Genomic DNA, 13269 nt, shown 5'->3' on the forward strand with positions numbered 1-13269 from the left:
ATGTGTTTTGATTCCATTTACTTTTATCGACCCATTTATTGGTAGGGTTAGGGTTAGGACTAGTGAATTATTGCACATTGTTTGGGGGTTTTTTTTAACCAAAATAAAACAACACAGGATCATTTTTGCCTTAAGGCCTATTTCTAAATACAGTGGTATTACGCCATTGTGCAAACAAACTAAGGCAGGGAAGTTGGCAACTATTAGTAGGGCAGACTGTCAGGTGTCCAATAACAAAGTTAACATAGAACAGCACACCAGTTGTCATCGAAGGGGGGATTTCCAGTGCAGGCTGTGTTGTGCTGTACACACATGGGGACCACTAGCTCCAGATAGGCTACAGAGTAATGACCGACCGTGATTTAAAAGCTGTCACAAAAGGGACTGGGTCACAGCCAACAGAAGAGAAATCTTGATTTGTCTACAGAAGCAGTTAAAGCACCATGTGTGCATACATAAAGTACATTAATTTACACAGGAAGCAAAAGAGGAGACGGGGAGTGATCGTTTGCATAAGAATGGTTAAGAAGACGTAGGCCAAATCATTTTAAGAGCACAAGATTAGCCAGTGGTAAGGATATGACCTTTCTAAATCAATGTGAAAATTCATGAAACATACAGTTATTCATAAAACTCTTCATAAGAAATATGTATATAAGAATAAATATTTTGTAACCCCACACAAATTTCCCCACCACCCACCACCCATCACCACTCCGTCATCCTTCACAGGTTATAACAGACTGCTAGGGGTGGACCCACCTGCTCTTTCTTAGCCCCCCTACCCATCTCGTTTGCCCTGTCCCTCTCTACTATGTTGATGTGAGTGTCCATGGTGTTCACATCCAGGGAGGCCCAGCCGTCACTGCTGCTCACGCTGCTCTGCCAGGACCCGCGGTGGGTATCATGGGCCCTGCTCTCGCTCTCGCTGCCCCCAGCGCTGGAGCTCTTCTTCAGGCCTTTCCTGCTGCTTTCCAGGCTGGTCGCCGTGGCCGAGGTGCTCCTCCTCCTCCAGCTGTGGCAGTACGACAGGCTGATACTGCTCCGGTAGACTGCAAAGACACATCATGTAATAGCAGAATTAATATGAATAATGTATGAATAGTGATTGGATTGTGCTATACTAGATTAGAATACTCTCAGAATTAATAAATGATACTCTACAAATAAAGCTATTATTATTATTATCATCATTAAGTGATTAACAGGTTTCTGCACTGATGTACGACAGTTGATTTGGATGAAAATAAAAGCTAATTGTAATATAATCAAATTCGATGAAGAAAAAAAAAATACAAGTTGGTAATGGAATGTGAACCAATTCTAAGTGAACAAGTGAACTGGTGGCAGACTGAGGGTGTAGTTACAGTTCTCTGTCAGAAGGTGTCACTGTCTATTTATTTATAATTTGGTGTGTCTCGCTGTGTGTCTGGCCATTTCAGCTGTGTTCCTCTATGTTACCCAACTAAGCCAAGGTTGTACATCTGCTTCAATATTTTTGGCACAATTGAATTTGTATAAGAGATTGGCTTCATAACAACTTTTGCTATCTCTTCAGCATCCCGGCAATAACACCATGTATAACTGCATTAAAGACAGGTCTTTTGTTAAGTCAAACTGATTAGTTTGTGTGGTTATTGATTAGTTTGTCTGGTTATTACTGTAAAACATGTAAAGCATCTTCAAAAAAATATTTAGTTGCACCATGGGGGTACCTAAAACTTCTCTGAAGAAGCTAAAGTTCTGTGAAGAACCCCATGGTTCCACTGAGTAACGTTTGGTTCCCAACTTTTTTTGGCAAGGGACCCCATTTTGATGTCCCAAATTTCTAGGGACCCCACACTGCACATTTTTTTCACGACAAAAATTAAGACATGAGAGAGCTACATAAGTTGTAGGGGTTTAAACTTATAGATATTTAAGACTGTCTAGGTAGTGTTTCAAAGAGAATATTGAACAGTTATGTTATATTAATCAGTAATATTTATCAGTATTCTTTTTTCACACACTTTCAGACATTTCAGGCGACCCCATTTGAATTCCAGGCGACCTCAAATGGGGTCCCAACCCCAGTGTTAAAAAACACTGGTTTTGGTGTTCGCCCACAATGGCAACTGAGGATTAATCAAAGAACCTTTGGGGTTCTCTGAGGAGCCTTCAAAAAACGTTGGGGTTCGTTCATGAACTAACTTGTTAATTGCTACACAGAAGTTCCTTTATAGGCCAGACTGCATCTCTCACTGTTTCCAAACATATTAATGGGCAACTGGTTTTGAACCTCACATTCAGAGTCGCTCCGTCCTCTTCCCCTCCTGCTGGTCCTGTGTCTCTCCAGCCCTCTCCCACAGAACATGTAGTACACGTCCTCCCGGAACTCCCGGTTCATAATCTGGTAGATGAATGGGTTGACCATACAGTGGGACTTGGCAAACATGGCCGGAATCAGGGTCATCTCTGGCCGCAGATTTGACACCACCCGCACGGTTCCTTGTTGCGAACCAGAGCCCAATGTCGGGTTCAAGCCCAGTTTGAAGCGGTGGACTGTTGCGTTGGTTGTCAACGCATTTGCAGACTGTTGGAAGGTGCTGCTGACATCTTGAGAGGAGGAGGAGGAGGAGGATGAGGAGGAGGTCCAGTTGAGGAGGTTGGGGAGGGCCAGGAAGTCAGACAGCCTGGGGGTTGTGGCGGGCGCTGTGGGTGAAGTGGAGCTTTCAGCCCGCAGCATCTCTGGGTCATCCCCCACTTCCTCCTTGGCTGTCAGTGCAGAGTAGAAAGAAATGATAGCGTACGGCGTCCAGGCCAGCAGGAAGGACAGGCAGACCACTGCAGCAGTCTGAGAGGGAAGAGTTGAGATAGCTTTGTAATTTTTTTGCCTTACTTCACTAAAGATCATTGAGATGACAGCCACTTTTGCAAATATACACCAATGGCAACATAATGTTTTTCTTTAAGTTTCTTATCACATTGTCTCAGTTATACTTACAATTTTCATGAAATTCTTGTCCATTGTTTTAAAAGAGGTTCCTGTTTCTTTTGATGTATGTGAATTGTTATGACCTGAGGGAACCGTTCATTCCAAGAGGCCAAGAAGACAACAAGACAAATGATTTTCTATTTATTCATGGGGATCTGCGTCTCTCTTTCTCCCTCTCGCTCTCTGTGCATACAATTGATGATTCAGTGTGGTTTGAATCAAAGCAGGTATTGTGTTTGACATTATGCCATGAAAACAACACGTTTACTTTGATATTACATGACACTAAATGACACAGCAGATGGGCTACTTAGCCACTTAAAATATTCAAATCAAGCTAAAATATGGGACTCAAGTTGAGATTGCATGTAGGTGAAGGTAGTGAATAGAGTTGTTTGTGTATAAGGTGCTCTTGTAAAAGATGGACAGCATAGGGGGAAATTGAAAAGCAATGACCTAATATTTCATACTTATTCAACTGTCTTGACTTCAACACTTGCTGAACCAGACTCCTTAAAGGATCAAGGCAGTTTGGAAAAGATCACCTTTGTAAGTCTTAACTCCTTGCTGCTGTGTGTGCTTGCAGATGACGAGATGGATGCCAGCATACGGTTTGACCGATACACCTAAAAAACACAAACGTGCATGCAGGCACACACACATGCACACGCACACGCACACGCACACACACACACACACACACACACACACACACACACACACACACACACGCACACACACACACGCACACATGCACACACACACAAATAATCACAATAATCAAAAACAATGCGCCGTTTATACATCATGTAGGGCTTTTAATAATTTCTTGTTATTTTTTGATGAGCATACAGTTCAACACAGACATGTTCCAAACAGGGCTGGTTTATTTTTGTACATTTTTGTAGCACACTCAAAATAAGAATGAACCAAAGACACATTTTAGTTGCATAACACACTAACATTTTTCGAGTTAAGTGTACCATGAAGCATAACAATTACTTAAAGCCCATCAAATAAAATCACATGGAAAACTGTTATGGAAATAGGAGTGGCCTGTTTTGGGTTCATTATTTTCTTGGGTGCATGTCCTGGGGCACGCAAAAACATTCTCCTGGGGATGCTGTGGCACAGCGTGCTTATATGCACGTACCATGTAGGGTTTTCTTGGGCTCAGACGTCAGGTGGCGCAATAGCATCTAATGCCCATAAATTAATTAGTAATTGGTGACTGATATGCTGCAATTAATATATCTTAGATAGTCCACTAAAAACAGACAAACAAAAAATCCATACACTAGTACAGTGTTTCTCAACCTTTTTTGTGTCATGTACCCTCTAAGCCTTTTTGTTGCGTCATGAGTACCCCCTAACTCATGTTTCACATCACTTTTTCTATTGCAGCATGACTATGCTCCATGCATTTGTTAAAATTAAATTTTTCCAAGTACCCCCTGTAGTGTGCTCGCGTACCCCTAGTGGTACACGTACCCCTGGTTGGGAACCACTGTACTAGTGGCACTGTTGCACCGCCCGGACATATGCTGCTGCTGACACGTCGCTGACCCATAGGCAACATTTCCCACGGGGAACCAGGTTCAAATCCAGACTGGGTCCTTTCCAAACGTTGACCCATCTCTCTTTCCTACTACTTTCCTGTCTCTATCCCTGAACTATCATATCCAAATAAAGGTTTGTTTTGTTTGTTTTTGTTTATGGCCAGTTAAGCATGTGACCATTTCATGGCCAATGGATGTAACGGTGAATTTCACTTAACTAAAAAACAACAATGAAATAAATAAACAAATACATAAAAGGGGAGGTTCACCTCCAGTTCACAAAAAAGCACGAGTGATAGATATCCAATTTTACACCTTGTATAGACAAGTTGATCATGTCTGAAATGACTGAGTTGTTAGGCCTACTTGTTTCATTTTATTGCATATCTCATGCGGCTTATTTCCAACAGAGTTTTTCCATTCGGCTTGCCATTTATCACTTACGTGGGAACACAGTACAGGTTTAATATCAGAGACAGGGATTTGGCAATCAGAAATCTATTCATTCAGGTCTCCTTTAGCAGAACTATCTGCCTGTTTTAATATCAATAATGCCCATGTAATGTCCAGGTTGAGTTTAGTTAGGTGATCCGCTTTTTCGAGTATTTCGGTAATCAGGGGGTGAGAAGTCTTTTTAAAAATCCGATGCCTGAAGGAATGACGTTGTCTGTGCAAGGGTTAGGGTTACTATTTTCACAACTTGGATTGCTGCACCATCCATATACAGCAGTGTCTCATGATGTTTGAAGTTGGCAAAAATAAGTGGAAACAGTTTTGAATTTAAAAAACTTGAAGCCATTTTGAGTGGACCAAGTGCTAATTTATTACGTATTACTTATTAATGAGCTGCTGGCATTGTCTTTTGATTGTACTCATATACTATATTTCTCTCTTTAACAAATAGAGGTCATCAACATAAAGGCTGCAAGACTATTGATTAAACCCCTGAATAGGGTGATAGAGAGGATGCCTCATTGAGGGACTCCTTCTTGCAAATACAGTGTTGAAAAGTTGTACCATATTGAACTTGATAAAGTCTATAAGACATAAAATTGGAGCTGAAAATGAGCAGATATCCTCTGAACCCCATGTGGTGCAAGTCTGTTAAAATAGCCTACCATATTTCCAAGTGGTATCACATGCCTTTTGAAGGTAAGAAGCAGTGCTGTTACATGTTCCTTTTGGACAAAGCATCTTATATTAAGGCCTGTTAATATAATCATAAGCTTTGCTGAGGTTTTATCATTAATTTAACATGTGCTAAAGCGTACTAGATCATGTGTCATTTTGAAACTTGTTGACTGAGTGACCTTGCAGTCTTGTGATACTTCTCCATTCCATCTGACTGTCCAGGCAAAATTGTTTTTATGTGCCGGCTTTATGTATGCTTGATAAAAGTTGACCTGCCTGACACATGAGGAGTGAGGCAACGGACTGCAGAGAGAGCAAGTTCTTGGAAAGCGCTCTATCATCCACCCTCCAGCCGGAGTTACTTACAACTTTTGTCCGAGTGTATAATTTCATATTTTACAGAACAAATGTCTAATTTCTTGACGAGGCCTCCAGTCTAATGAGATGAACCACTGTGCTCTTTCCTTGCCTGAAGCCACATTGAAATGCACCCAAATGCCCTTCTGATTCAAGCATCCACAAGTTTTTTATTCACCATTCTTTCCACAGGCAGCTGGTTACGGATAGGGCTATTTGTTGGGATTAGTATGATCTTTGCCAGACTTTGGAATGAGATTGATAAAAACTTTCTTCCAAGACATACTTTTTCTGATTCCCTGATCACATATTGCAAGGAGATGAGGTGGCACTGGATGGCAGGTGTGTTTAAACATGGTAATGAATCATATTGAGGCCCACTGCAGTATCATTCTAATTTCTTACAGTATAGCACGGAGAAGTTCATCCATTGAGAATAGCTGGTTGTATTTTTCCAGGATATCTGATGAGAAATTCAAGGCATTCACTTCCTCTTTTCTGCGCAAGGCTTGAAATTCAAGAGTAAAGATTACCACAGAGAAATTATTTTCAAATTCTCTGCAAGTTTATTACCCATGTCTTGCTTTGATGTCAAAAGACCTTTGTCACATTTTAGGTGCTGAACTTTTGAAGTTCCTCCTTTTGTCTTTATCTTTCTAATGAAGCTCAAGAAATTTGTTGTTGCATACGCTCTCCAGCTTGTTGTATACACTCTCCAACTTTGTGGTTTTGCCTCATTAATAGTCCTGCGTGCTTATCTCATGAAATGTTCAAACTGGTAAAACTTGCTGTTTTTGGATGCTTTTACGGGCATCAATGGCCTTTTTTTACATTTATTGTTAAACTATGGGCTAGACCTGTGTGGTGGGGCTTTGCTGGGGTTTTTGGGACAGCTTCCTCTGCAATAGAGATCAAGGTTTTGCTGCAATTATCAACAGTATTTTCAATAACGTGGGATATGAGACCCAGTTGGACATCACAAAGAGACTCCAGTATTTAAAGAGACTCCAGTCACAGAATCCTTTTGAATATGCCACCTTGGAGGTCTTACTTTTGTGTGTGCTTCTGTAGATGACATTATCAGGGGAAAATGATCACTCCCACATCATCCAGCAGTCGCCAAGAAAAGTCAAGCAAAGTCCTGCAAAGTTACTGCGACACCAGGAGGAATATAGAACACAAGGTAACTTTATGTAGAGTTAGTTTGCCCATCTTCTCTACAGGTACAGCAAACTGGTTTATGTCTACAACTTGCAGAGCTGTGGCCAAATTTCTGGCAGCTAAAACATTCAAAGGGTTAGGGGTGTATTTATCCAAGTAGCCTATACTTAGGTGTCCAAGTAGGAGTCTTTCAGGATGGGTAATGTAGGTTGAAGGTCAGGATATAAGTACCAACTTTAATCGTTACATCATCCCTTTTCAGTGTTGTCCTCTTCACATGAGTCACCCTAAACTGTTACAGTGTGAATGATTATTATGGGACTTTTGAGAGCATTCAACCAAAATCTGACCATGACATCTTTGACTGTCCAGTTATTCCTGAAGTTCCTTTCTGAATTGGAAAAGGGAACAACTTATTGAGGGGCATGTCTGGCATCACAGATTTCATAACTAAAAATTTAGGCCAGTTATTTGATTTGTGGGTGGGGGTGGGGCTAAATCGATCCCATTTCATAAGCGTGTTCCGAGTCTCGATGCATGAATCTCTTCTTATGGGGTTGATTAGTAGTCATATTTGTATTATTGAAACATTCATCATCTTTGCTCCTCACCCTCCTCGGAGCCCAACTAGGGGATGCACAGTGCTGCGGTTCTCCTTCAGATATGCATTAAGGACACATGCATGGTACACCCGAGCAATTTAAACAAATAAAATAACTTCTCTTCATTGCCCCTCAGACAAAGTATTAAAGGAAAAAAGCATGGAGCATGGTCCCCAGAAAATATTATAGGTCTATACTACATACAGTATATATATATATATATGTATATATATATTCTAGTAGGGAGTGCGGGACGTGTGGAAGCTACAACAAACCACATTCCTCAAGTCTTCCTCCACTTACATGGCAACTTACAGCAAACAAGTCACCCCATTTGTCACCTCTTAGCATAGCATTTTCACACCTATAGTCCCCTTTACGTGAACCAAATTCAGTCGTCTTTAAGGGCATTTTCATACCTAGTCCCCTTTAAGTGAACAGAACTCAGTCGTCTTTAAATGGACCAAAAAGTGAACCGATAGCAAAAGGACTGAATTCTGTTTTTGTTCATATTTTCAGTGTATTGCAAAAAGAACCGGCTGCTTTTTCTGGTCCCGTAAGGCTTTTGAGGTGTGTCAGTCATCTTTTTGATCAAACCTGGTCTTCTAGAGCACTCCTTAAGTAACTCCTTACACCTAGTCACAAGTGTAACTTGATAGGACCCATAAGTGAACTTGAGACGATGTCAATAAAGGTCTCAGTATGGTTCACTTACAAGGGGGTTAGGTCATAGAGTGTAGAATAGAATAGAATATATACACTCTCACAGGGTTTGGGTATACTTTGGAGCATTCACATATGTGCAGAAAATGCGGAGTCACAGGTCTGAGTTCGCTTAAATGGCTGACAGCTAGCAATGGGGTGCGAAGGACCTATCCTACCCAAGGTCCCCTAGGGGGATCCAAATAAAGGCGAAAAGCACCAAAAATAATATTTTCAAAAAGTTCTCCATTACCGTCATCATGATGGCAAGGTAGCAGGTGACGATGACGAGGGTGGGCCCTACGAAGCACAGGGTGAGGATGAGGAAGATGTAGATCCTGTCGTTCAGGGAAGACTTCATCATCCACCTGTCGGGATATTGCGAGAAAGAAAAGAGCTTATTTTTCCACTTGAAGGACAACACCGGAGCAGCACTTTTTTTTATTGAAGTGCACAACATGACTAACGTTTCGATGGAGATGTGATTAAAAAACTGTTATGCAGAGAGGCTTTTTGGATATATACGCTGAACTCACTCGAAGCCTCTGGCCTCAATGAGGAGCTGAGCTTGTCTTGTTTTCTGTAATGTTAGAGCGATATACACCTAAAGTTATGATCCTGTACCTTTATTGGTGTTAATGGTCAACTCTTAAATCTGGTGGGCTATATGTTTATTTCTTTTCCAATTATATGGCTTTTGGGATGCCTTTCTTTGTTGCCTTTTTTCATATGCAATTTTTTATATTTGCATCTTTATATGTGCATTGTTTTTGTTTTTGTAAATAGTTTGTGGGTGTGGGCAACCTGAGTGAGACCTTGGGAGAAGGACCAATAGCCTAATGCCACGGTGCATAGGCCTACACCTGCTGAATCAGGGCCTCAGATAATTAGGCTCTTCTCTCCATTCCACTCATGGACTTTGATGAAGATGGTCTAACCATCGAAACGTTAGTCATGTTGTGCACTTGAATAAAAAACACAAAGAATTACATCTGTGCTGCTCCGGTGTTGTCCTTCAAGTGAAGATTTCCTGCCTCTCTCCTGTCGATGCACCAGATGATAAAGCAGAAGCGCGAGGAACTACCCTTTTGTTTAAAGTTTATTTTTCCACTTAGCATTACAGTTCGATCTATAAATGAATTGTCCTCTGCAACTTTCCCTTTGTTACGCTGCAGTAGCAGGTCAGAAGATCATTGAGGCCAAATGCATTATGCACTGTGGATGGCTCAAAGTCAGAACTTACTGTGGAACACTTTAATTTCAGACAACTTATCCGCTCCTACGGGACAGTGAATGACACTCCAACGTTTTTGGGGACATTGAAATGGGACACTGATCTTCTTTTACAAAGGGATGTTATGCAAGTTTTGGCTTGAATGTCCGCCCTCAGTTTAGGAATAAATCTTCTATGCAAAATTGTACAGCCAAAGCTTTATCAGCCCATGGGTGCTGACACAAGCAAATGACTGCAGAACGTTCATTCGCTCTATAATGAATAATTTGAGCCAATATGCAGTTGTCTATCTACCAACTTATGAAGATTCTTCCTTCATCTGAAAATACAGCTTGCAGTATTGCTTAGCCATCATTTCTTACATTCATGCTGCTTCAAAAAAGGAGTTCCTGAACGCACTGCTTACCAGTTAATGGTGCAGCTGGTTGCATATGGCTCTGGTCCGTAGCTCCCAAAACCCAACATGGGCAGAAGGCTCCAGAAGAGGGTGTAGACCCAGACCAGCACAATGGACAGTGATGCATGACTCCGCTCAATCCACTGGCCTGAAATATCACAAGTGATTAAGGAGAGTATCATGACCATGATACATTATCAGGGAGGACATTGTGGAGATGTGGTGGTGGTGGTGGTGGTGGGGGGGGCAACCTTCTTGGCCTGGCCATCCATAAAGCTCCAGTCAATTTACCTTTGCCTCCCCAGTTAATCTGGATCAGTCCTTCGGGGTGGACATCATTCTTGTTGCCAGACACCCAAACAATAGTGAATGGGGAGGGACGAAGGAAAGGGGCAAACGGTTACACATTACACATGAGCAGATTACTTGTCATGATCATTAGCGATTGCGTAAGATCAAATGAACAGACTCTATAAACAAATTCCTCAGTAAGCGGTTCCCCAGCCCATGCCCACAACGCAGCCTGGCAGTAGGCAGAAAGCGCCCGCACATGAGGACGTGATCTCGACGTGACCTATATGAACTTATGCCCGCCTACTGCTGTCAAGAAACGCCCCGAAAGCAAGTGTATCGCGCTACACATGACACAAGATTTACTGTTGTACCTCCAGTTGCACTGGTGATGAATTGATTTTCATGGATGCCACCACTTTGGTGGTCCCATAGTTGTACAGTAGAGTGTCAACTAAATGACTTGTCATGTACCTATTCCTCGTTTGTGGTCCTTATCTGACCTATAGGCGTGCATAAGTGTCAGCGGAGTTAATTGAGGTTGATCTGATTATCTTATTGTCCAGATAGTCCCTCATCTCTATTCACTTGGAGATGGCAGGCTTTGCAAGATAATAATGTCAGTGCGTTTCACTATGACATAATCAGGGAAGATAATCTCTGTCCCTATGGTGATGGCATATGCGATTCAGGACGGTAGATGGGAAACCACAGCAACAGAGGAGAGGGGGAAAGCATGTATGCTTCACGTAGGGAAGGAGAAAAGATGAAAGAAGAGAAAGGAAATCTGACCATAGTTGAGGAAATTGGAGGAAGGGGGACAAATCTGTCATGGATTGAAGCCGATGTATGGCCAGTAGTAGGCAATTACATGGACATTGTCTGAAAAGCAGTCTATTCAAATTAGTGATAGCATGGGTAAATTGTAGCCTGGGAACTCCCATACTGCCTTTAGTTCTACACAATCGTTTCGATCTGAAAGACAGTATGGCGAGGATGACTCATAACGTACAAGATCATGGGATCTGTGTCATAATGGCCAAGCATTCCGACCTTAACAGTTTCTCTGCCCAATCAGAGAGCAGGGCAGTGTGTCATAATAGCCAAGTATTCCGGCCCCATACGGAATTTACAATAGGCAACTCCCCAGACCTAATCTCACTTGTGATTAGGTCTGGTGTTAACCAGGCAAGGTAAATTGTTCATATAACAATCAAATTGTAGGAATTAATTTTCTAAAGTACATTACCAAACAGGTAGATCAACAACATTGGATATCACTTGTTGTAAGTTGTAAACATGTGGATATCTGGTGTAAAAGCAGGGAAAAAATAACACCAAACAACTTTCAAAGTCAAAAAAGCAATTTGTCTAATCTAGTGGTCTTTTTTAGCATGACCACGGTGGACTCTGATGCCCATTTCACATGTAGGTTAGGTTACTGTAAGCCTCTTACCGTACTTGATGCTGCAGATCTTGAATGCACGATCTAGCGAGATGAGGCAGGTGGTGATGAGGGACCCAATGCCAAACACAAAGCCTTGGATCCCATAGAACAGACACCCAGACTCTCCAAACACCCAGGCATGAGATAGGCTACAGAGATTAAAACAAGAGAACAAAATTATTCAATAAGGCAATACGGCTCTTCTACTATCCTCTTCTACGTCTTGCTTCTATTAATCAACTATGCTGAGCTGTTTGATTAACATTTGATTGTGTTTTCTATTAGAACTGGGTGAGCGAGCTGGGAGTGAGACCTGTGTGTGTGTGTGTGTGTGTGTGTGTGTGTGTGTGTGTGTGTGTGTGTGTGTGTGTGTGTGTGTGTGTGTGTGTGTGTGTGTGTGTGTGTGTGTGTGGGGGGGGGTATAGATGTTGATTGTTGTCCATTATCATTGTCGTGTTTGTTTTGTTTTTCTGTGTGTATTAAAAACACAATAAAAAATGTATCACAAAAAAATCAATAATGCATCACAGTGAATCAAATAAAACTATAAAGGGCTATTTAAGAGACTGCAAACTACTGTAGATTATACAACAGCCTGATTGAATTGCAGACTTGCAGGTTTCAACCAAATGTAAAAAAAAACATGTGCATGGTCTTAAGCCAATTGTACAACTACAAGGAGATTACATGCAGATGAAATCTTATAATTCCATGATTTGCATGATCCCAACATTTGATGCCGGATTATGCCGATTCTGCTTGCCAACAAAAACAAATGTAAAACCATGCTTTGCTCCATTTTCCTTACGTATGTATTTGCTCCCCAACCCCATATTTGCCCACAAATCCCCACCACATCCTCTCTGCACCCCAACTCATCCCATCCATTGGGGACTGTTGGTTCACTTTGATTCTGTAAAATCAATCATGAAGAGTACCCCTGCAGGATGACGGACTATGGGAATCATATGGGATTTGAGAAGAAACAATATTCTGACGTTTATGGCTTGCTGAAAGGAATACCGGATGTTCACAGGATGAGATGATGTTATCACTACATTCCAGATTGAAAAGTCTTCTGGTTTTGGTCTTTTATATTTCTGTCTCCCCATACATCTGGATTTATATCCATCTTTATACATTGGAAGAATGCAGGGAAGTCAACAGGGGGTGGGCAAAACTGTCAGTTGTCGTGGGCCCAGGGAGAAGGGTGGCCCAGATTTGGGTCCCCAATGTATTAAGCGGGAGGGCCTTTCAGATAACTTTGTCCAGGGCCCAAAGCTGGACCTCTGCTACCTACCTCATCTCCTCAAACTGTTTTGTAACTATGTAGATGGCCATTTTTGTGTCAAAGGCTCCATGAGACGCCATCTTTGTGTAAAAATGGAACACAGAGTTCAATGGAATAGCCTAA

At 41.7% G+C, this 13269-nt stretch overlaps 1 protein-coding gene across 1 annotated transcript in view; it reads right to left on the reverse strand.

Moving 5' to 3' along the window:
- Nucleotides 1-698: 698 nt before the first annotated feature.
- The window catches only part of LOC134448603 (pinopsin-like), a 15068-nt gene continuing 2497 nt past the window's right edge, over nt 699-13269 (reverse strand). The window contains exons 4-9 of the mRNA XM_063198277.1: nt 11865-12004; nt 10127-10265; nt 8740-8854; nt 3520-3600; nt 2284-2833; nt 699-1052 (exon numbers count right to left, since the gene is read on the reverse strand). Of these exons, the coding sequence (XP_063054347.1) occupies nt 727-1052; nt 2284-2833; nt 3520-3600; nt 8740-8854; nt 10127-10265; nt 11865-12004 (1351 nt within the window). The 3' untranslated portion in view covers nt 699-726. The remainder of the gene's footprint in view (nt 1053-2283; nt 2834-3519; nt 3601-8739; nt 8855-10126; nt 10266-11864; nt 12005-13269) is intronic.

Source organism: Engraulis encrasicolus, chromosome 5 (assembly GCF_034702125.1).
Source record: "Engraulis encrasicolus isolate BLACKSEA-1 chromosome 5, IST_EnEncr_1.0, whole genome shotgun sequence".
NCBI lineage: Eukaryota > Metazoa > Chordata > Actinopteri > Clupeiformes > Engraulidae > Engraulis > Engraulis encrasicolus.